The sequence below is a fragment of the Triticum aestivum genome, chromosome 5D (genome assembly GCF_018294505.1).
Source record: "Triticum aestivum cultivar Chinese Spring chromosome 5D, IWGSC CS RefSeq v2.1, whole genome shotgun sequence".
NCBI classification, from domain to species: Eukaryota; Viridiplantae; Streptophyta; class Magnoliopsida; order Poales; family Poaceae; genus Triticum; species Triticum aestivum.
The window spans coordinates 321,456,759-321,481,890 of record NC_057808.1 but is presented as its reverse complement, the minus strand read 5'-3'; the positions used below and the strand labels follow the sequence as shown (position 1 = coordinate 321,481,890).

The 25,132-nt window shown below is 47.1% G+C and overlaps 1 protein-coding gene across 1 annotated transcript; it reads left to right on the top strand.

Annotated features, from left to right (window-relative positions):
- The first annotated feature begins 5,898 nt into the window (after positions 1–5,898).
- LOC123121464 (centromere protein V) lies at positions 5,899–13,615 on the top strand. The gene is made up of 2 exons (XM_044541457.1): positions 5,899–6,544; positions 13,389–13,615. Exon 1 carries the CDS (start codon positions 6,083–6,085, stop codon positions 6,503–6,505), a length of 423 nt encoding a protein of 140 aa, XP_044397392.1. The 5' UTR covers positions 5,899–6,082; the 3' UTR covers positions 6,506–6,544; positions 13,389–13,615.
- Positions 13,616–25,132: the final 11,517 nt, after the last annotated feature.

The following is a 25,132-nucleotide window of genomic DNA, read 5'->3' as shown; positions in this document are numbered from 1 at the left end:
TTGCAGAGGACAACAACTGTTTAATCCATGTGATCCATGTGTTGTCAAAACCTTTTGCTACAAGAATCTTTAAAATTGCCTCATGCTGGATAGAATCAAAAGCCTTTTCAAAATCTAACTTAAGCAGAAGGATGGGCTTTTTAGACTGATTGCACTGATGAATATACTCAAAAGTCCAAGCAAGACAATCCTGGATTGTTCTTGATTTTATGAAACAATGGAAAAGATGGGCTATAAATTCCAGCCCAAAACAATGGAAAAGGCATGAAGAAATTGATGAATTTCTTTTAAGCCTTTAACCGCTCCAACTAGACGAATACCATGAGTATGTAAAGATGGGCTATAAATTCGATGTAATCAAAACATGGCTGAACGACTATGAAAGCTATGAATTCAACAAAGATGCCAAGCCGTATCTGGCGATCTTGCAGCAAGAATCCGGAGAACATTCAATGCCTCAATCATCTGAGAACAGCTCAGACAAGAAAATCTCGGTCAAGAAGAGGCCGGTAAAGCCTTCAAGCAGGATCCATGGAAAAATTATTATTCCTACTTTTATCCCAGGAGATTTCAAATTTATGAACAAAGCCAGAGCACTTCATGAATACCTATTCAGCAAAGAAGGACAGGACGAATGCGGAGAGTAAGTACTTCTCTTGTCACAACAAAAAAACAAAGAAATGTTGCTCCTTTTTAAACCCACCTAACTAATGTATAAACTTTTTCTGCTTGCAGACTAAACGTATATATTAGCTCGAAGCGACCCGATTGGATTACAGGAAAACAAATAATGGAAGACCTAAAGAAAGGAGATACAGGACAGATGGAGGGCTCCATCGCCAACGCATTGTTCGAAGAATGGACAGTGTAGCAACAATACAACACAACCGATAAAGCCATACTCCCAGAATTTGCAAACGTATGAAGTCCAATTTGACAAAAACACTTGCATCATTTCAGTGATTACGAAGATTGAACTAAAAAGTAGAAAACTTTTTGGTCGCAGATTGTGCTCGGTGTTAATACTGGAGAAGGAGGACTAGCAGAATTCAATGAGGACGAAGCATTGAAACAGTTTGCACCCTTTGTAACAGGGAAGGAACTTTTAAAGAAAAAGCTGGTAAGTTAATAGAAATATACAAACATAATTCATTCTTCCTACAGCTTGCACATTTACATGTCATTTAATTCTCCTGGCAAGAATGAACTTTAACTCACTCTGTCTCCAAACACCGCAGATTATGATACCTCACAACACAGCTAAACACTTCACACTGTACGTGCTCAACAAGTACACGAGCTCCATCGACATACTTGACTCACTGAATTACACACACGGCAGAGGAAAAAATACATGTAAAACACACCATAAGGATCACCCAGAACTGGTACGTCAATTCAACCTTGGTTTTCTAATTGATTTTCCAATTCCTGCATTCCCTTTATTAATGGAAAAATCCAACAATAAAACCAAACCGTAATCACAGATTAAAAGGATGCACGCACTCATGAAGAAGCATTACGGCGAAGCGAAACTACGAGCCAATAGTGAACCAAACTGGTCGAGGATAGCAGAAACACCTAACAGAGTTTGCGTGCCAAAACAGCAGGGTACCCAATGCGGACACTTCATGGTTCAATTTGCAAAATACTGGAATGGCATTGATCTCATAAAAGATGATGAGGATTTCCATGTAAGTGAATAGTACGAGAGCAACAATTTTATTTTTTAGAAGCAGCACTACTTGAATACTTCAATTATCTCATGAAAGAAAAATAAAAGAATATCCGATGACCTTCATGCAGCATAGAAACGTAGATGCCGAGTGGAAACCAGAGTTCTTTTTTACAGCCATATTTGGTGAAACGAACCAAGTAAAGTGCGAGCAACTACCTGGAAGAATCAAAGAATTCAAACCAGAAACTTCAAACTTCTTTTCCACCAACAAAGGTAAGAAAATCATTTCTGGTTATCTTTTTTTAATGACCTACCCGTCCCACCCCATCCCACGGTTGACCAATGTCTTTCGTATCACGAGAACTTACATATTACATATCTGCTTCCGCTAATAGAAACAGATGAAACAAAAAGGAAAAAAGGACGAAGCACTAGTCCATACACAAAACATTCTCATTGCTTCCAACACATAAAGCTGGCAGGAGGAATATAAAAAGTGAGTTATTTTCTATTGCACCTCAAAATAGTTGGACCGAGGCAAAAAATAATGTAAAAAAAATCTGTTTCTCACTAACCCTGACCTCCAAAATTATTTTATCTCCCTGTCGCAACAAAACTATATTTAGGCGCATCCGTAGGGACAGTGAAAGCACGCAACTTACTGGAGCCCAACTGAAGGCAGTATTTGGTCCAAGACCAGCACAGACGAACATACCACATCATATGGAAAAGAGGGTGCTCGATGACATAGCAGAAATCTGGGAAAGCAGACAAGATTCAAAAGAGAGTGACAGAGTAATATTAGGCCCAAACTTTGCAGAGGTAAACTTTTAAAAAGCAAAATCTTGTCTATACTGCAACACCTACTCTTGTTATATTGTTACACAGCTCTTTTTTCTAACAGTTTTTTGCATCGTAATTATTGTTTGCAGCATATACTGAAATTAAATAAAGACAAAACTACTATTCCAAAATTTAAAAGTGAATTGCAAAAAACAAAGAATCAACTGGTTCCCATGTATCTCAAAGAAAATCAACGGAAAAAGCTCTCAACAGCAAACATGGTAACATCCCTTTCCTCCGTGACAAAATCACAAAATATGTGTTCTATCAAATTACTTTATGTTAAACTGTCAGAAAACCAACAAGTATTTTGTACGCAGATATTCATTCCAATGGAGAAGCATGACCGCTACGTACTATATGTGCTAGACAAATATAAGCACAAAGTTCACATTATTGATCCTCGAGAAGCGACTCCAGAGGAATTTGAGAAAGAAAATATAGACGTGGATAAATTGGATCCACATGAAGCATGTCGAGTTCTTCAGGAACATGAAGACGCTCAAAAAGAAAGAGAAACACAGTTACAGGAATATCACGCTCATAAGTCGGTAATCGTAAGCATTTATACATAACAATTTTTTCAGTTTTACAAGTTGCAGTATTAAAACAATTACAAAATGCAATTCCCAGGTACCTAGGATTAAAGAAGTCTTCAACACCATACTTAAACAAACAATGAATCCAAAGAAAACAAGATGGGCAGATTCATACCGTGCAAGATGTTTCAGTGGTAGAAAAGGGTGAATCACCATTTGCTGTTTTAAAGCTTGCATTCCTCTACAATGGTGAAAAGTTTTCGACCTGGAAGATTTGACAGTAAGTCTATATATATTTACTTATATACAACTTTTATGCACCAACTCTAATAATATAATTATCTTTTCGGCAAAATTTCACAGGATGAGGTCGAAGCCTGGAGGGCAGAGGCAATGTACATTCTCTTAAGTAGCGAGATGAATTAAGTCAAAGCTAATGAAATGGGTGACGAGATTAGCAAGATCTTCAGCAAGAATGAAGACTAAAACTTTTGATTTAGCCCGCGAGGCTAATTCTATCAAGACGTGACAAAACAATTTATCAATAACTCGCGTTTGTATGTAATATAGTTAGAAATTGCGTGTTCATGTTGAAAAAAGAACATCATTAGAGAGTGCCAGTACACTATAAACAACAGTGCCCCTTCTTATTTGTACGACAACAGTGACTCCCAAAACGAACCCTTACGCGTGACTCTAGAGACCACCCTCTCGTGCCTCCAGAGGCGACATGGCCCTGTGCCACCAAAGCCTGGGTCACCATGCCCCTGGGCAATATCCACACACACATACCAAGAGCGCCTCAACCGTGGCTAGCTGCTACACACACGTGACTGTAGATGATTCACACTCGTGCCTCCGGAAGCGACAAGGCCCCATGCCTCCGGACAATACACACATGTGCATGCACGTACATTCCTCTAGAGACTCAACCATGGCTAGCTCCTACGCACACGTGACTACATATTCTTCAAACCCGTGCCTTTCAAAACAAAGGAGCTTGCCTTTTGCACAACCTGCTGTATAAAAATTAAACGCGCCGCACGAACCAGCACGCTGCACGACCGAAACACACTTCGACCTATGCCCCCCCTTTCAGATGTTTATGAAAATTAAACGAGCCGAAGACGAGCAGGAGGTTCCCTCGCGCCGGAGGCGCCGTGTCACACACCGACAGACAACGTGCCGCACGAACCAGCACGCTGCACGACCGAAACACACTTCGACCTATGCCCCCCTTCAAGATGTTTATGAAAATTAAACGAGCCAAAGGCGAGCAGGAGGTTCCCTCGCGCCGGAGGCGCCGTGTCACATACCGACGGACAATGCGCCGCACGAACCAGCACGCTGCACGACCGAAACATACTTCGACCTATGCCCCCCTTCAAGATGTTTATGAAAATTAAACGAGCCGAAGGCGAGCAGGAGGTTCCCTCGCGCCGGAGGCGCCATGTCACACACCGACGTACAATGCGCCGCACGAACCAGCACGCTGCATGACCGAAACACACTTCAACCTATGCCCCCCCTTCAAGATGTTTATGAAAATTAAACGAGCCGAAGGCGAGCAGGAGGTTCCCTCGCGCCGGAGGCGCCGTGTCACACACCGACGGACAACGCGCCGCATGAACCAGCACGATGCACGACTGAAACACACTTCGACCTATGCCCCCCCCCTTCAAGATTTTTATGAAAATTAAACGAGCCGAAGGCGCGCAGGAGGTTCCCTCGCGCCGGAGGCGCCGGGTCACACCACGACGGACAACGCGCCGCATGAACCAGCACGCTGCACGACCGAAACACACTTCGACCTATGCCCCCCTTCAAGATGTTTATGAAAATTAAACGAGCCGAAGGCGAGCAGGAGGTTCCCTCGCGCCGGAGGCGCCGTGTCACACACCGACGGACAACGCGCCGCACGAACCAGCACGCTGCACGACCGAAACACACTTCGACCTATGCCCCCATTTAAGATGTTTATGAAAATTAAACGAGCCGAAGGCGAGCACGAGCTTCCCTCGCGCCGGAGGCGCCATGTCACACATCGACGGACAACGCGTCGCACGAACCAGCACGCTGCACGACCGAAACACACTTCGGCCTATGCCCCCCCTTCAAGATGTTTATGAAAATTAAACGAGCCGAAGGCGAGCAGGAGGTTCCCTCGCGCCGGAGGCGCCGTGTCACGAACCGACGAACAACGCGCCGCACGAACCAGCACGGTGCACGACCGAAACACACTTCAACCTATGCCCCCTTCAAGATGTTTATGAAAATTAAACGAGTCGAAGGCGAGCAGGAGGTTCCCTCGCGCTGGAGAATTCACACATGTGCCTCTGCTAGTGTACACATGTGCCTCTGCTTGGGTACAACCGTGTCTATACAGAATTCACACGATTGAACGATTCTGAAGACTGCCGTTTTGCATTAAAAAGTTGCTGTTTTTTCCTTACTTGAAAGGTCACAGTTGATAGTGTTGGTAGTCCCTGCCCGTAACTACCGCATAAATCTCCATTACCCGGAAATATAGTGGGAACAAAAAGGGAAACGAAAAAGGGAACACGGAACCAACCGCGCGAACTGGTATTTTCTTTGTGTTATCGCACGGAAAGGGAAAACGGAAAATTCTGGTAATTCAAAGGTCAAACTGCAAAACACACGAAACCACAAACCGGAAAGACAAACCGAGAGCCAACCACGTCAGCTGATTTCCCTTGCGGGAGCGCTTCAGGCACGACAGTTGTCACTCGCGGAGTGCTAGTTATGAGCGCTCCATTATCTAGTTGCTTCCCTTTCATCCCGCTTTCCGCGCGGCTTCGGTCGTGTCACCGCTGACGAGTGTCTAGCTTTGCGAGGAGTTTGAGCACGTGGCATCAGCCCGGCGCAGTGAACCCGCCGAGCCACAGGTTTCTACGCCTGTTCCCAACATCTCTTCCTCTCTTCCCCTCGAGCAAGAGCTCATCCATATCCTCCATTCCCCCTCGACCCAAGAGACCAACCGGGCAAGAACCCAAAGCCCACGATGAGCACGGAGCCGGAGGTCGTCCACAGCGGCGGCTGCCACTGCCGGCGCGTGCGCTGGCAGGTGGAGGCGCCGGCGAGCGTGGTGGCGTGGATCTGCAACTGCTCCGACTGCTCCATGCGGGGGAACACCCACTTCGTCGTGCCCAAGGACAAGTTCGCGCTCCAGGCCGGCGCCGGCGATTTCCTCACCACCTACACCTTCGGCACCCACACGGCCAAGCACACCTTTTGCAAGGTGTGCGGGATCACCTCCTTCTACATCCCCAGGTCCAACCCCGACGGCGTCGCCGTCACCGCCGCCTGCGTCGGCGCCGGCACCCTGGCGCACGTCGAGTACAGGAAGGCGGACGGGAGGAACTGGGAGCAGTGGATCGAGGCGAGCGGCATCTCCGAGTTCTCCAAGCCCAAGGCCGCCGAGTAGGAGGACCTGACCTGGCCCGTGTTCGGTTCAGGATTTCAGGTCAGTTTGGTTGGTGGTTGCTGGCTGAATTCCTCTCCTTGTTAGTCATGAAAAGTACGTATGTGAGAATAAACTTGGACATGATGGTCCAAACTTGTCCTGAATTTTTCTCCTTGTTAGTGAAAAGTTTGGTTGGTGGTTGCTAGCTGAATTCTGCATTGCGCTTAATGGATGTCTAGACTCTGTTTTGTAATGCTTCATTCAATAGCCAGCCATGAGATGAGATGAGCCTATACATATCCACTATGTGTACAATTTCAGAAGTAAACATTCAGAGAACAATAGGAGCATCTACAACCACGTTTGGGGATCGAAATTTGACAATCGTGATTGTGGATGCTCTACCAGTTTTGAGCAACAATTTTAGTTATGTTTTGCCTAGAGAGTCAGATATATGATACTACCATAGTGACTTACCTTTCCTGATGATTGTTAATGAAATGCCACTAAAAACCTTATGGAGAGCCCAAGCAGCACACGAGAAACAGAGTTCTTCAATTGACTGAAAACAAGTATCACTACTAAGTACCAACAGTCTTCATACGCTCAAGTGCTCAACAACGCAAAGAGAAGGGAAATGAACATACAAACACTACTAGTTTAACCAACAGGTAACCATCACTCTCCAGCATAGAAGTTTACATGAAAAAATACAGATGAGCTCAGGAGATGTTGTAATATCTGCCAAAGATGCTTGGTTGCCCTACGAGCTTGAGGCTTTTCAGCATGGCGTTCTGCCCATCATCCGCGGCTTCTCTGGACATATTTGAGGGCAGAGGATGAAGATGAAGGCCATGGCAAATCGATGCTATGTAGGCTGGCTCTCAGATGGTGATACCGCGAGATGTGATGGTGCAATGGATCAGCTTGAGAGGGAGCGTTGGTCTTTTTGTAGGCTTGCTGGAAGGGGATCGCCTTAGCATATTCTTTCAGCACCGAACTTGCTGAGTCCTTTTAGGCTTTAGCCCTTTTATGGCCCTGCTCTTTATGCTTCAGAAAGCAGATGGTGATCTAGTGCAAGTTTTGTTGGTTTGTCGCTCAGTGTACAACTTGTGGGTGATTGAAAAAGGAAGTAATCTGCATTTCTTTAGACAGGATTATTGGCACTTGTTCGTACGTGTGGAGAGATGATGTATTGATAGGGTGCTGATGCACGTATATATATTACAAGGGAAGGCCTCTACCTCAACTATACAAGACTAGGAGGTGGGCCACAACTCCAATACATGTGCAATACAAAATATATACTCAACACCCCCCGCAGTCGAAGCGTCGCTGGAGACACATAGACTGGACCGAAACTCCTCGAAGACGGGAGTAGGCAATCCCTTAGTCATCACATCAGCAAACTGTTGCGTCGTCGGCACGTGGAGAACCCGAACACGGCCAAGGGCAACCTGCTCGCGCACGAAGTGAATATCGAGCTGAATATGCTTCGTCCGTCGATGGTGCACCGGGTTGGCGGAGAGGTAGACCGTGCTGACGTTATCGCAGTAGACAAGAGTGGCCTTGTGAACATCACAAAGCAACTCCTGGAGCAGCTGACGTATCCAAGAGCACTCGGCCACAGCATTAGCCACGGCGCGATACTCTGCCTCGGCGCTGGAGCGGGAGACCGTGGGCTGCCGCTTCGATGACCAAGATATCAACGAGGGCCCAAGGTAGACGCAGTAGCCTGACGTAGAGCGTCGCGTGTCGGGGCAGCCAGCCCAGTCAGCATCCGAGTAGGCCACGAGGTCGGTGGAGGCGGAGGCCGTCAGGGTGAGTCCCAAGGACATGGTGCCGCATATGTAACGGAGAATATGCTTCACCAGAGTCCAGTGAGAGTCACGCGGGGCGTGCATACGGAGGCACACCTGCTGAACAGCGTACTGCAGGTCGGGACGAGTCAGCGTCAACTACTGTAAAGCACCGACGATAGAGTAATAAAACGCTCCATCGGACGCGAGAGACCCCTCCAGAGCAGAGACCTTCGCCTTCGTGTCGACGGGAGTGGGCGCCGGCTTGCATTTAAGCATACCGGCACGCTCAAGGAGCTCCTGGGCGTACTTCTGCTGATGTAGAAAGAAGCCGTCAGCCCGCCGGATCACCTCGATGCCGAGAAAGTAGTGCAGGGGCCCCAAGTCCTTGAGGGCGAACTCATCGCGAAGACGAGCAGTGAGCCGCTGAAGGAGATCGGGGCGGACGCCGTGAGGATGATGTCGTCGACGTAGAGCAGCAGATATGCAGTGTCAGCTCCCAGATGATACACAAAGAGTTAGGCATCGGAGCGAGTGGACCGAAAGCCCAGAGACTGCAGGAAGGCTGCGATACACTGGTACCAAGCCCGAGGTGCCTGCTTCAACCCGTAAAGAGAGCGGGAGAGCAAGCACACAAAGTCGGGGTGCTCGGCGTCGACGAAACCAGTAGGCTGCTCACAGAACACCTGCTCGGCGAGATGACCGTGCAAGAAGGCGTTGGAAACGTCCAACTGATGCATAGGCCAGGTGCGCGAGACGGCCAGCTGAAGGACGGCGCGGATCGTGCCCGGTTTCACAATCGGGGCGAAGGTGTCGGTGAAGTCCACGCCCGCGCGCTGCCGAAAGCCACGAACCACCCATCGAGCCTTGTAGCGCTCAAGAGAACCGTCCGGGCGAGTCTTGTGGCGAAACACCCACTTGCCAGAGATGATGTTGGCACGGGGGGGGGGTCCCGGAACAAGCTGCCATGTGCGGTTGCGCTGTAGGGCATCGAACTCCTCCTGCATCGCAGCCATCCAATGGGGATCCCGAAGAGCGGCACGAGCGGAGGTGGGGATGGGTGATGGCGTCGATGTCGAGGCAGCGCACGCATACTCGTCGGAGGAGTAGCGCATGCTCGGCCGATGCACGCCTGCACGGGCACGGGTGACCGGGCCAGCGAGGGCGGCGGGTGCCGCGGCGGCGGGGGCCACGGCCACGGGGGCGCCCGCGGCGTTGGGGGCCGCGACGGCGCCAGCCGAGCCAGCCGTGGAGGAGGCGACAGGCGAGGTCGAGGTCGAGCCCGTCGCAGGAGTAGCAGCGCCGGCCGAGGTGACGGGTGGGGTGCCCGCTGGCTCGACCTCGGGCGAGGGAGCCGGGGATCCGGGGGCCCGGTCGGACTCAACCTCGGGTGAGGGAGTCGAGAACCCGGGAGGGGGCGGCAGAAGGCGCCGGGCCGGGGGGGCGCCGGGGGATGCCGCCGCGCATCGCACCAGGTAAGGGGCGCGGGGGCCGGAGCCGAAGGAGCCGCGGTCGGAGGAACCTGAAAAAAAGGGAACACCGTCTCGACGAAGTACACGTGCCTCGAGGTGTACACACGATGAGTGGTAGGATCATAGCACCGGTAACCTTTGGTGTTGGGAGGGTAGCCAAGGAAGATGCATGGGACGGAGCGGGGTGCAAGCTTGTGTGGCGTGGTGGACGCGGTGCTAGGATAACAAAGACACCCAAATATGCGAAGACCATCATAGGATGGTGGTGTACCGAAAAGGTGGTGAGGGGCATAGTTCCACCAGGGACGACACGGACGAATGTTGACTAAGAGAGAGGCGGTGGCGAGGGCATCGGGCCAGAACCGAGCGGGCACGTTTGCATGAAAGAGCAACGTGCGAACGCAGTCATTGAGAGTGGCGCTCGGCGCGGACGTTCTGTTGTGAAGTGTAGGGGCAAGTCAGACGGAAGATGGTGCCGTGAGAGGCGAGAAGTGAGCGAAAAGCGACGTTGTCAAACTCTTTTCCGTTATCAGTTTGGAGTGCAAGTATGGGGCTACCGAACTGAGTGGTGACGTAGGAGTAAAAGGTGGTGAGTGTGGCTAAAGCATCGGATTTACGACGAAGAGGAAAAGTCCACACATAATGAGAATAATCATCTAAAATCACCAAATAGTATAGATAGCCCGTGTTACTCGCAACGGGAGACGTCCAAACATCACTATGAATCAACTGAAACGGAAAAGTGGAAACTAAAGTAGACGCACTAAATGGAAGACGCACGTGCTTGCCCAAACGACAAGCCTCACAAGTATGCTCGTCGAGCTTATTACATGAGAAAGAAAAACTCCTAAGAATCTGACGCAAAACGACGGGGTTGGGGTGGCCCAAGCGAGCATGCCAAAGGTCGACGCCGGCAGAGAGAGCGACGGGTGTGGAAGTGGAGGCGCCGGCGTGCACGGGATAAAGCTCGTCAGGGCTATCACATCGGTGAAGCATCATCCGGGTACGGGCGTCCTTCATAGAAAAACCAACACCGTCAAATTCAACAGTAAGAGGTTTCTCACGAGTAAGACGACGAAGAGACTAAGCTAGTGACTAAGTAAGGTGAAACAAGAACGTTAGACATAGTGATAGGTGTGGAACTAGAAGGAAAACTAGTGCTACCGACATGGGTGATGGGTAAAGAGGAACCGTTGCCAACGGTGATGCGAGTGGGAGTGTAAACGGGAGTGGAGGAGGAACGGTTACCGGGATGAGCTGTCATGTGCGCAGTAGCACCCGGGTCATGTACCAGTCGCCTCCACCGCCATAGTTGCTCGGCGACGGCGCCGAGTGTAGGGCGGCTAGGAGGGCAGGGTCCCACGGTGCAGGTGCCGGCGGTGGCAGCTGGCCTCCATAGGGCAGCGCCTGGGCGGGCGCGTCGTAGCCACCGAGGGATGGCGGCGCGAGCGGGGCACCGTAGGGCTGGTAGGGGGCGCCGACGAACGCCTGGTGGCCCGCTGGACGGGGGCCAAGGAGACCCGGTGCAGGAGCCCGCGGGACGGGCATATGATAGGCGTGGACGACGCCCGTCCATGGGTTCTGCCCGGCGGCCCACGGCGGAGGGGGTTGCGGGAAGCGGGGCGCCCCCTGCACCTGGCGCCTGTTGCTGTTGCGGCTGCTGCTGGCGGCGGCCTCCGCCACCCCGCCGGTTGCACCGGCCCCCGCCACCTTGCGGCTGCTGGGGAGGCGCGGGGGGCGCGGGCGGCAGCGGGTAGTAGCCGGCGGGCGCGGGTGGCACGGGCGGACGGGGGGCGGCCGGAGGAGCAGGGCTGCCGCGGGTGGTACCGGCGGCGAGGGCGGTGTGCTGAACCCGCTGCTTCAGCTTCGTCATCCGGCGCTCCTCAAGTTTGAGGTACACGACAACGCGCTGGAAAGTGGGTTGCGGCAACAGGGTGAGGTTGGACGCCGCGTTGCCGAAGTCCTCATTAAGACCGGCGGTGAGGGTGCTCAGCATGAGGTCGTCAGAGACCTTGGCGCTGATGTCGCGAAGCTCGTTGGCGAGCATCTTGAGCCTCATGCGGTACTCGTCGATGGTGGAGTTGTCCTGGTGACAGCCGAAGAACTCCTGCTGCAAGAAAACAAGGCGCTGAAGTTTGTTGTCGGTGAAGAGCGCGTTGATCTTGCCCCACACGATGCAGGAGTCGTCGTCCTCGACGACGACCGTGTGGAAGATGTCCTTCGAGACCGTCAGGTAGAACCAATGGATGATCGTGGCCTCGATGGCGGACCACTCCGGGTCGCCGCGCATGTACGCGCTGTCCACGGAACCGTCGATGTGCTCAGTGAGATAGTACTCGCGGAAGGCGAGGTTGAAGTAGGTCTTCCACGCGTAGTACGACGTGCTGGAGCTGTCGAGACGGATAGGGACTCGGGCCTCAATATTAAGGTCACGGATGGCGGCGGCGGAGGGCTCGGGGCCAGCAAAGGGGTTCGACGAGTGAGTCGTGGAGGAGCCGGGAGAGGAGGGCCACATGGCGACGGCGTGCGGGTGCGGGGAAGGTTAGGGTTGGGAGAGGAGATGGCAGCAGCGGCGGGGCGCGGCTGCAGCGGGAACGGCGCGGCGGCTAGCGATGCAAAAAGCAGCATTGCTAGGCGCGCGATGGGTCAACGCGTCAATCGCGGCTGGCTAGTGCGATGGAAAAAAAGCGGCGGCGCGAGAGCAGCGTTGCAAGGCGAGCGGCGTGCAATGGCAGGGGATCGCGCGGGCTACGGGACGCGGGCGCGGGCGTGCAGGGGCTCTTGGCGCGGAGCGGCGGGCAGCGGCGTGGGACGCGCGGGCGGAAGCGGGTGGTGGGGTGCGGCGGGCGGCGGCTACCCTAGGGTTAGACCGAAAAGGATGATACCATATGGAGAGATGATGTATTGATAGGGTGCTGGTGCACGTATATATATATTACAAAGGAAGGTTTCTATCTCAACTATACAAGACTAGAAGGTGGGCCACAACTCTAATACACGTGCAATACAAAATATATACTCAACAGTACGGGCCATATGCAGTTGGTCCCGGTCATCAAAATGCACTATGTGATTGTGCAAACATTAAGCATGTGCGTAACGTTTGCAAATTATTCATTTCCATTTTGCAGTAACAAAAGAGTGATGCCGTAGGTATAAAATGTTGAACATTTTGCATTGCCAATCGAAACTAAACGCCAGTCGCCTTAAGATCAAGATTGTTCTTCCCGCAAAAACAAGAAGAGAGAGAGAGATCAAGATCTGTGGCTAACACACCTTTAGTGCCATCTTGATGGGAAAAAAGAATAGTAGGTTCAAACGCTAGTTTCCCTGTAAAGAGAAGTTCAAATGCTAGTTCAAGGGAAGCCCGAGCGGCCAAATTTTTGTGGGGTGCTTTGTTACTGTCAAGTTCAAATTCAAATGATAGACTGAGCATACTACTGTCAAGTTTGCCTTCTTGTAACACGTCAACAAAAAGTACTCCCGTGAACCAACCAGCGATTGGAAGGTTAAGAGAACAGTAGTATGCTCAGTCTATCAGGGTTCAAGTCATAAACTTAACATTGGTGCTGCATTTTGGTTATAAATCATAGACTTAACATTGGTGCTCACATTTTTTTGGATTTATTTCAGGACTTTCGGTAATGTGCGTTTCCTGGGAAGAGACGTTTTCGTCGACTACGTAGGCGTCTATGCGACTTTGTCAATCTAAAAATGATGTGTCGGCTTAGTCTTTTGGAAGTGTGTGTGTGTGCGTGCGTGCATTTATAGAGGTGAGTGTATGTACGTATGTATTTTTCCGACAAAGGATGGATTTTATTGGCTCAAATGAAGCATCAAGATGATACATCACACTGAACACACACCCGGCCTCTGCATAACTAAGATGCACACAGCCAACCCAACACACACACAGAAACACACCGGAAACTAGCGAAGTCATAAGACCAAAAGCTATGTGCAGGTGTGGAAAAAAGAAAAGAAAACAAGAAATAAGCCCCAAAGCGACCAGATAAACGATCGACAAACTACAACTAAGACCATATCCGCACCAACCATTGACACCACATGGATGACAAGGATCTTCAACAACAACGCCTTCAGGAAGGAAGCAACACTCAAGCGACGCCGTCACCGTATCCAACCACAAAGGTCAGTATCAAAGTTTTCACTTTGAAGAATCAGTCCGAACATATCCGAGCAATGCCTCCAACAAGGTAACGACGTAAAAAAACATCGCCATTGCCAGGAATAATCACTCGGGTCTGTCGTAGGCTTTTGCCCAGAGCTCGAGACCGGGTGCACATAGCACCACCATCCAAATCTCACATGTGTTGTCTCCACCGCTTTTCCGCTATCCAAGCAGCTACAATTGGATCACCGCTACTCCACAAACAACCCTCTGCGTCAAGCCATTGTCTATAATTTGTAACCCACCGCTGAAGTCATCCACCGGATCAGGAGATAAAACCTCCCGAAGTCCTTTTGATGATATCGTGGATCCGTTTGAAGTCGCTGCAGAACAATCTACATACGCCATCATCCAGCCAATCGGATCTAAATCACCTCATCCATCCAGCACATCATCGCAGCCCCAACAATCCAGAGACTGCGTGGCCGGAGCAATGCCAAGACCACCGTTGCCTCAACGACCGCCACGCTGGAGCCACTACCACAGATCGAGGGAGGTGGGCGCTACCAGAGACGAGGGCCGCCATGCATGAGGCATATTTGCGACTGGCCGCAGTTAGGTTGGATCTTGGAAGACGTCGGGTGCAGCTCATGGGGAAACAGATCGCCGCCACCATGGCCACTGCCAGTCCGCAACTCCATCCGACACCAGTCTCCGCAGACCACGACGTCGTCTTAGGGAGGAGGCCAGGGGCGTGCGCAGCAAGCTAGGGGATCGATATGCCCCGTCGCCACCATCCGCCATCGAAGGACCTTGCCGCCGCCGCAGGTCTGCCCCAGCGCCGCCCACATGGCCACCTCGGCAGTACCACCACCAGCACCCGGGGCCGCCGCCCCGGCTCCCAAGCTCCGCGGCCTAGACGCTTCGTCCGGGGCCGGCTGGAGCGCTCCCCGCGCGAGGGATCTCAGCGCGAGAAGACATCCCCGCCACCGCCGTCGGCCAACCAGGCTTTGCCTGCTGGCGTGCTCCGGCGGCGGCGGGGGAGCAGATGGAGAGGACGGGGGCGGCGGCGGCGGCTTGGGTTTCCGCCTAAGCCCCCCTCCCTCCCGTGAGCGACGCGAGCGGTCAGATAGATAGGGGATTCCAAAAATTCTTAAAAATTGGGTGAGAATTTCACTTCTCCGGCCTCTGCACCAACTAGGGATGCATACGGCCATTTTTAGTATGAGTACCAAGATAAACATGATCCTCGGTTTTTTTAATGAGTATCAAGATATTTTTTGATGAGTGGTTTGACCACACACCAAACTTGATCCTCAATAAATGAGGGAAAACCCCTGTGCATTACCTGTCAATTCTAGGAATTGAACTCGGGTCATTAGGAATTGAACCGTATTTATGAGCGTCTGCGTTTGTACTGTGTTGAAAAAAAGTACTCCCTCCGTCCCATAATAGTTGACGTTCAAACAGATGTATCGACGTATTTGAATGCTAGACCCATCCGTTTCAGCGTCAATTAATATGAAAGGAGAAAGTATCTTATTTGGGTTGGTCATATATTTCATTTTATTTTTTTAAACATCTTTCTTAGTGTTTTGCGTTGAAGATGGTATGTAGACCTTATAAAACAAGCTCATGAAAGAAAACAAAAAGGGCGAGCGCTATCCGTTCAGTGACTGATAGTTTTATAAATATCAGCGGGCAGCGAGTCGTTAGATCTGGCATCATCGGTCGGCCTAGCGTCAACATAGGTGGTGTTGCAGAATAAACCATTGCAATATAGGTGATGCTGAAGAAAATTTTGCTTTTGTCTTCACCTTTGCAACATAGGTGGTGTTGCAAATTTTTCTTTTTCTTTTTGCAATGGAGATGATATTGCAGAAACACCCCCGCCATTGTTGATGCGTGTTGTAGCAGCACTGCCGTCGTTCACCGTAGTCATTTACCGTCATTGCAACTGCAACATGATTCTTGTTGCAAAGAGCAATAGGACCCTCATCCCCTTTGCTGCATGGACAACGCCGGAGCTGGAGGTGAGGTCGGGGACAGGAGGGGCCGCAGCGGCGGACGCGACTAGTGATGGTCGAGGACGATGTGGAGGAGGTTAGAGGCAGTCGTGCCAAGCTCGGGCTATCCGTGACAGCGCCATGGTGGTACCGGCGGCTAACAGAGCCAAATCGGATAGATCTTAAGGTAGGGATTCTATGTTAGGCGTCTTGTAAATATGGTAATAAGGACACAAGATTTTACCCAGGTCCAAGCTCTCTCCAAGAGATAATATCCTAACGTCCTGCTTGTATTTATTGTATTGGGGTATAGTACAGAGTATAGGTGCCTACCACGAGATTGTTGTGTAAGATTCTAATGATCTGTCGACTAGCCTAGCCTCGGTTTATATAATGTACCGGAGCCTTGGATAATAGGAGTTCTAGTCGGCTATGTTGGTAGAGAAGAATCTTTGTCTTATATGCCAAGTTTTGTGGAATATCCCTTGCGTCATGGGTTGCCCGAAGTAGCCCAGGACGAAACCAAAAAGGGGTCCTTTGCCCAGCCCACCTGGCTGGGAGCCGGCATGGTAGATACCCTCTGGTCCAGGACACCAACAGGCAACAACGGTCGTTGCCCCGAGGAAAGGACCTCGAGGTGCTCGTCGGCGTGGGTGGTTGATGACCCACAAGTATAGGGGATCTATCGTAGTCCTTTCGATAAGTAAGAGTGTCGAACCCAACGAGGAGCAGAAGGAAATGATAAGCGGTTTTCAGCAAGGTATTCTGTGCAAGTACTGAAATAAGTGGTGACAGATAGTTTTGTGATAGGATAATTTGTAACGAGCAACAAGTAACAAAAGTAAATAAAGTGCAGCAAGGTGGCCCAATCCTTTTTATAGCAAAGGACAAGCCTGGACAAACTCTTATATGGAGAAAAGCGCTCCCGAGGACACATGGGAATTATCGTCAAGCTAGTTTTCATCACGTTCATATGATTCGCGTTCGGTACTTTGATAATTTGATATGTGGGTGGACCGGTGCTTGGGTGCTGTCCTTACTTGAACAAGCATCCCACTTATGATTAACCTCTATTGCAAGCATCCGCAACTACAACAAAAGTATTAAGGTAAACCTAACCATAGCATGAAACATATGGATCCAAATCAGCCCCTTACGAAGCAACGCATAAACTAGGGTTTAAGCTTCTGTCACTCTAGCAACCCATCATCTACTTATTACTTCCCAATGCCTTCCTCTAGGCCCAAATAATGGTGAAGTGTTATGTAGTCGACGTTCACATAACACCACTAGAGGCTAGACAACATACATCTCATCAAAATATCGAACGAATACCAAATTCACATGACTACTAATAGCAAGACTTCTCCCATGTCCTCAGGAACAAACGTAACTACTCACAAAGCATATTCATGTTCATAATCAGAGGGGTATTAATATGCATAAAGGATCTGAACATATGATCTTCCACCAAATAAACCAACTAGCATCAACTACAAGGAGTAATCAACACTACTAGCAACCTACTAGTACCAATCCCGGACTTGGAGACAAGAATTGGATACAAGAGATGAACTAGGGTTTTGAGAGGAGATGGTGCTGGTGAAGATGTTGATGGAGATTGCCCTCTCCCGATGAGAGGAGCGTTGGTGATGACGATGGCGATGATTTCCCCCTCCCGGAGGGAAGTGTCCCCGGCAGAACAGCTCTGCCGGAGCCCTAGATTGGTTCCGCCAAGGTTCCGCCTCGTGGCGGCGGAGTCTCGTCCCGAAAGGTTGCTTATGATTTTTCCCTTGACGAAAGACTTCATATAGCAGAAGATGGCCACCGGAGAGCCAACAGGGGGCCCACGAGGCAGGGGGCGCGCCCTGGGGGGTAGGGCGCGCCCCCACCCTCGTGGCCAGGTGGGTCCCCCTCTGGCGTACTTCTTCCGCTCAATATTTTTTATTATTTCCAAAAATAACTTTCGTGGAGTTTCAGGACTTTTGGAGTTGTGCAGAATAGGTCTCTAATATTTGCTCCTTTTCCATCCCAGAATTCCAGCTGTCGGCATTCTCCCTCCTTATGTAAACCTTGTAAAATAAGAGAGAATAGGCATAAGTATTGTGACATAACGTGTAGTAACAGCCCATAATGCAATAAATATCGATATAAAAGCATGATGCGAAATGGACGTATCAACTCCCCCAAGCTTAGACCTCGCTTGTCCTCAAGCGGAAGCCGATAACGATAAATATGTCCACATGTTTAGAGGTAGAGGTGTCGATAAAATAAAATACGGACATGAGGGCATCATGATTATTCTCATAACAGCAACATATATGAATATTGTCATATGATTTCTTATGCTCAAGTAATAATATATTCACAATGCAAAGTATGAATCAGAAACTTTATTGAGAACTAACAAACTATAATCTCAGTCATTGAAGCAATTGCAATTTATCATAACATCAGAAAGAGTCTATGTCAGAGCTTTCTAGCAAGTCCACATACTCAACTATCATTTAGTCTTTCATAATTGCTAACACTCACGCAATACTTGTGGTTATGGAGTTTTAATCGGACACAGAGAAAGATAGGGGCTTATAGTTTCGCCTCCCAACCTTTTACCTCAAGGGTAATGTCAACAATAATAACTCATGCTGACTTACATCCAATTAGATATATCTATCAGGATCTTTCCAACACCCTGTGCTTGCCAAAGGATAAAATATAAAAAGGAAAGGTGAAGATCACCATGACTCTTGCATAAGGTAGAAGATAATAATAAAAGATAGGCCCTTCGCAGAGGGAAGCAGAGGTTGCCATGCGCTTTCAGGGTTGGATGCACAAAATCTTAATGCGAAAGAACGTCACTTTATATTGCCACTTGTGATATGAACCTTTATTATGCAGTCCGTCGCTTTTATTTCTTCCACATCACAAGATCGTATAAAGCTTATTTCCTCCACACCAATCAATCATACATATTTAGAGAGCAATTTTTATTGCTTGCACCGATGACAACTTACTTGAAGGATCTTACTCAATCCATAGGTAGATATGGTGGACTCTCATGGCAAAACTGGTTTAAGGGTTTTTGGAAGCACAAGTAGTATCTCTACTTGGTGCAAAGAATTTGGCTAGCATGAGGGGGAAAGGCAAGCTCAACATGTTGGATGATCCATGACAATATACTTTATCTCAGATATAAGAAAACATAACCCATTACGTTGTCTTCCTTGTCCAACATCAACTCTTTAGCATGTCATATTTTAATGAGTGCTCCCAATCATAAAAGATGTCCAAGATAGTATATTTATATGTGAAACCTCTCTTTCTTTATTACTTCCTATTAATTGCAACGATGACCAAAGCTATGTTTGCCAACTCCCAACAACTTTTAATCATCATACTCTTTCTATGTGAAGTCATTACTCTCAATAAGATCAATATGATCTCTTTGTTTCTTTTTATTCTTTTTCTCTTTTCTTTTATTCACTCAAGATCATGGCAAAATAATCAAGCCCTTGACTCAACACTAATCTTTATTATATAGCTCACGGACTCGATTACATAGAGGGATCATAAAGCAAAAACTCAAAACTAGATCATACCATAAACTTCATTCTACTAGATCAAGATACTACTAATAGGATCGAACTAAGGAAAACGGTAAAGATAGGAGTGTGATGGTGATACGATACCGGGGCACCTCCCCCAAGCTTGGCAGTTGCCAAGGGGAGTGCCCATACCCATGTGATTATATCTCCTTCTTCGGAGGTGATGGTGCGATATTCTTGGCGATAATGCCCCTCAGGATACGATTCTCTTCCTCGAGCTTATTGAGTTGCTGCTTGAGATCCGTTATCTCCTTACAAAGCTTCTCTGTAACGGCTAAAGCCCCTTTCACCCAAGGGTGTTGCATAGCTGCGGGAGAACAAGTGACACTCTTCTTCATATTTTCATAAGAAAGAAATTTAACATTGGAAGGGATAACCGAGTTTGGAATAGCTGAGCTCTGTAGTTCCCCCATCGTGAACCCAGCGCAGAAGCGAGAAGTGACTTCTTGATCCTCAATAGCATCTATCCTCATCAATTCAGCCTCCATCTCTTCCTCTGTTGCTGGCCCAAAGTGGTCAGCATCGCTGTGTGTTCTTGGCCTCGATGCCGGATGAGACACCCGGCTCTCCCCAACTGACTCTTGAGAAGACATCTTGCTCTAATCTGCAGCAGCAACAGCTTGAAACAAGAACAGAGGATAATTGCGTGATACGGGAGTAAAAACCTTCGGGAGAATATATAATGAATTTTTACCGACCAAAATACGTATTGTGCAAGAAAACGGAGTCCGGAGAGCACACGAGGTAGGGGGGTGCGCCTAGTAGGGTAGGGCGCGCCCTCCACCCTCGTGGAGGCCTCGTGTCCTTCCCGGACTGCTTCTTATTTTTCTATTTTTCTAAATATCCCAAAACGGAGAAATATTGCCTTAAAAACTGTTTTGGAGTCGGTTTACTTACCGTACCACATACCTATTCCTTTTCGGAGTCTGAAACGTTCCGGAAAGTGTCCCTTATGTATTCCTTCGGGGTTATGGTTACAATAACATTGGTTTCAACATTTATGGGATTACCTGAGATATAATGTTTAATTCTTTGACCGTTCACCACCTTCGGATTTGTGCCTTCGAAGTTGTTGATTTTTATGGCACCGGAACGATAGACCTCCTCGATAACGTAGGGGCCTTCCCATTTAGAGAGAAGTTTTCCTGCAAAAAATCTTAAACGAGAGTTGTATAGCAATACATAATCACCTACATTAAACTCACGCTTTTGTATCCTTTTGGCATGCCATCTTTTAACTTTTCTTTAAACAACTTGGCATTTTCATAAGCTTGGGTTCTCCATTCATCAAGTGAGCTAATATCAAATAACCTCTTCTCACCGGCAAGTTTGAAATCATAGTTGAGCTCTTTAATAGCCCAATATGCCTTATGTTCTAGTTCGAGAGGTAAGTGACATGCTTTTCCATAAACCATTTTATATGGAGACATACCCATAGGACTTTTATATGCAGTTCTATAGGCCCATAATGCATCATCAAGTTTCTTGGACCAATTCTTTCTAGACCTATTGACAGTCTTTTGCAAAATTAATCTGAGCTCCCTATTACTCAATTCTACTTGACCACTAGACTGTGGGTGATAAGGAGATGCAATTCTATGATTAACATCATACTTAGCAAGCATTTTACGGAAAGCACCATGAATAAAATGTGAACCACCATCAGTCATTAAATATCTAGGGACTCCAAACCTCGGAAAAATAACTTCTTTAAGCATCTTAATAGAAGTGTTATGATCAGCACTACTAGTTGGAATAGCTTCTACCCACTTAGTAACGTAATCAACAGCAACTAAAATATGTGTGTATCCATTGGAGGCAGGAAAGGGTCCCATATAATCAAAGCCCCAAACATCAAATGGTTCAATAACAAGTGAATAGTTCATAGGCATTTCTTGACGTCTACTAATATTACCAATTCTTTGACATTCATCACAAGATAAGACAAACTTACGGGCATCCTTGAAGAGAGTAGGCCAATAAAAACTGGATTGCAATACCTTATGTGCAGTTCTGTCTCCAGCGTGGTGTCCTCCATAAGATTCGGAGTGACACTTGCGTAGGATCTGTTCCTGTTCATGCTCAGGTACACAACGTCTAATAACACCATCTACTCCTTCTTTATAAAGATGTGGGTTATCCCAAAAGTAATGTCTCAAATCATAGAAAAACTTTTTCTTTTGCTGGTATGTGAAACTAGGTGGTATAAATTTAGCAACGATGTAATTAGCATAATCAGCATACCACGGAGTACTGCGAGAGGCATTTATGACATTTAATTGCTCATCAGGAAAGCTATCATCAATAGGTAGTGGGTCATCAAGAACATTTTCTAACCTAGACAAGTTGTCTGCAACGGGGTTCTCAGCTCCCTTTCTATCAACAATATGCAAATCAAATTCTTGTAGCAAGAGAACCCATCTAATGAGTCTAGGTTTAGCATCTTTCTTTTCCATAAGATATTTAATAGCAGCATGATCCGTGTGAATAGTTACTTTAGAATCAACAATATAAGGTCTGAACTTATCACAAGCAAATACAACTGCTAAGAATTCTTTTTCAGTAGTAGCATAATTTCTCTGAGCATTGTCTAGAGTTTTACTAGCATATTGAATAACATTTAATTTCTTATCAACTCTTTGCCCTAGAACAGCACCTACAGCATAATCACTAGCATCACACATAATTTCAAAGGGTAAATTCCAATCAGGTGGCTGAACAATAGGTGCAGAGATCAATGCTTTCTTAAGTATTTCAAATGCTTCTACACAATCATCATCAAAGACAAATGGTATATCTTTTTGTAATAAATTAGTCAGAGGCCGAGAAATTTTTGAGAAGTCCTTAATGAACCTCCTATAAAAACCGGCATGACCAAGGAAACTTCTTATACCTTTGATGTCCTTGGGACATGGCATCTTTTCAATAGCATCAACCTTGGCTTTATCAACTTCAATACCTCTTTCAGAAACTTTATGCCCCAAGACAATACCTTCATTAACCATAAAGTGGCACTTTTCCCAATTCAAGACAAGATTAGTTTCTTCACATCTCTGCAAAACTCGATCAAGGTTGCTCAAGCAATCATCAAAAGAGGATCCATAGACGGAAAAGTCGTCCATGAAAACCTCACAAATCTTTTCACAAAAGTCAGAGAATATAGCCATCATGCATCTTTGAAAGGTAGCAGGTGCATTACATAAACCAAAAGGCATACGTCTATAAGCAAAAGTACCAAAAGGGCAAGTAAAAGTAGTCTTTGATTGATCATTGGCTGACACAGGTATTTGAGAGAAACCAGAATAACCATCTAGAAAGCAAAAATGTGTATGTTTGCATAATCTTTCTAGCATTTGATCGATAAAAGGTAAGGGGTAATGATCTTTCTTAGTAGCCTTATTTAATTTGCGGAAATCAATTACCATCCTATAACCTGTAATAATTCTTTGCGGAATCAATTCATCTTTATCATTAGGAACGACGGTAATACCTCCCTTCTTAGGGACACAATGGACAGGACTTACCCACTGACTATCAGCAACGGGATAAATTATACCTGCCTCAAGGAGCTTTAGTATTTCTTTCTTACCACTTCTTTCATCTTAGGATTCAGCCGTCGTTGATGATCACGAACTGGTTTGGCATCTTCTTCCAAATTTATTTTATGTTGACATAGAGTGGGACTAATGCCCTTAAGATCATCAAGAGTATATCCAATAGCAGCACGGTGCTTCTTCAGAGTTTTCAATAATCTCTCTTCTTCATGCTCTGAAAGGTTAGCACTAATAATAACAGGATATATCTTCTTTTCATCAAGATAAGCATATTTAACAGTATCAGGCAACGGTTTAAGCTCAAACACGGGATCACCCTTGGGTGGAGGAGGATCCCCTAGGATTTCAACAGGCAAAATGTGTTTCAGAATAGGTTCCTGTTTAAAGAATACTTCATCTATTTCCCTTCTTTCATTCATAAACATATCATTTTCATGGTCTAGCAAATATTGTTCTAAAGGATCACTAGGAGGTACGGCAATAGAAGCAAGACCAATAATTTCATCCTTACTAGGCAATTCTTCTTCACGGTGTTGTCTACTAAATTTAGAGAAATTAAACTCATGGGACATATCACCCAAGCCAATAGTAACAACACTCTTTTCGCAGTCTATTCTAGCATTGACAGTGTTCAAGAAGGGTCTACCAAAAATAATGGGACAAAAGCTATCTTGTGGGGAACCAAGAACAAGAAAATCAGCAGGATATTTAGTTTCCCCACACAAGACTTCAACATCTCTAACAATTCCAATGGGTGATATTGTATCTCTATTAGCAAGTTTGATGGTAACATCAATACCTTCTATCTCAGCAGGTGCAATTTCATGCATAATTTCTTTGTATAGGTCATGAGGTATAGCAGTAGCACTAGCACCCATATCACATAAGCCATGATAACAATGATCTCCTATTTTAACAGAAAATAACAGGCATGCCTACCACAGGTCTATGTTTATCTTTAGCACAAGGTTTGGCAATTCCAGCAGTTTCACCACAGAAATAAATAACATGCCCATCAATATTATCAGCCAAGAGATCTTTAACAATAGCAATATTAGGTTCAACTTTAATCTGCTCAGGAGGTGTATAAGTTCTAATATTGCTTTTACGAACCACAGTTGAAGCTTTAGCATGATCCTTTATCCTAACAGGGAAAGGCGGTTTCTCAACATAAGAAGTAGGAACAACAGGATCATTATAAGTGACAGTCTTTTCTTCAACTTTAGTAGGTGCAGCTACTTTTACTTCTATGGGAGGATGATATTTAAACCACTTCTCCTTGGGGAGATCAACATAAGTAGCAAAAGATTCACAGAAAGAAGCTACTATCTTAGAGTCAAGTCCATATTTAGTGCTAAATTTACGGAAAACATCGGTATCCATAAAAGATTTAACACAATAAAACTTAGGTGTCATACCTGACTCCTTACCTTCGTCGAGATCCCAATCTTCAGAGTTGCGTTTAATTCTATCCAATAAATTCCATTTGAATTCAATAGTCTTCATCATAAAAGAGCCAGCGCAAGAAGTATCGAGCATGGTGCAATTGTTATCAGAAAGCCGAGCATAAAAACTTTGAATAATTATTTCTCTTGGGAGCTCATGATTGGGGCATGAATATAACATTGATTTAAGCCTCCCCCAAGCTTGAGCGACGCTTTCTCCTTCGCGAGGCCAAAAATTATATATATAATTGCGATCACGATGAACAAGATGCATAGGATAAAACTTCTGATGAAATTCCAATTTCAATCGTTTGTAGTTCCATGACCCCGTATCATCACATAGCCTATACCATGTCGATGCCTCTCCCTCCAAAGATAAAGGGAAGACCTTCTTCTTAACAACATCATCGGGTATACCTGCAAGCTTAAATAATCCACAAACTTTTTCCACATAGATTAGGTGCTCATCAGGATGCTTTGTTCCATCTCCTGCAAAAGGATTAGCTAGCAGTTTTTCTAACATACCCGAAGGAACTTCAAAGTGAAAATTTTCATTTTCAGTAGGTTCAGTAGGTTGAGGAGCAACTCTTTGCTCTACTGGTCGGGGTGAAGATACCCCAAACAAGCCCCTCAGA

Coding starts and splice junctions, on each gene's coding strand:
- LOC123121464 (XM_044541457.1), top strand. CDS start 6,083: ATGAGCACGGAGCCGGAGGTCGTCCACAGCGGCGGCTGCCACTGCCGG.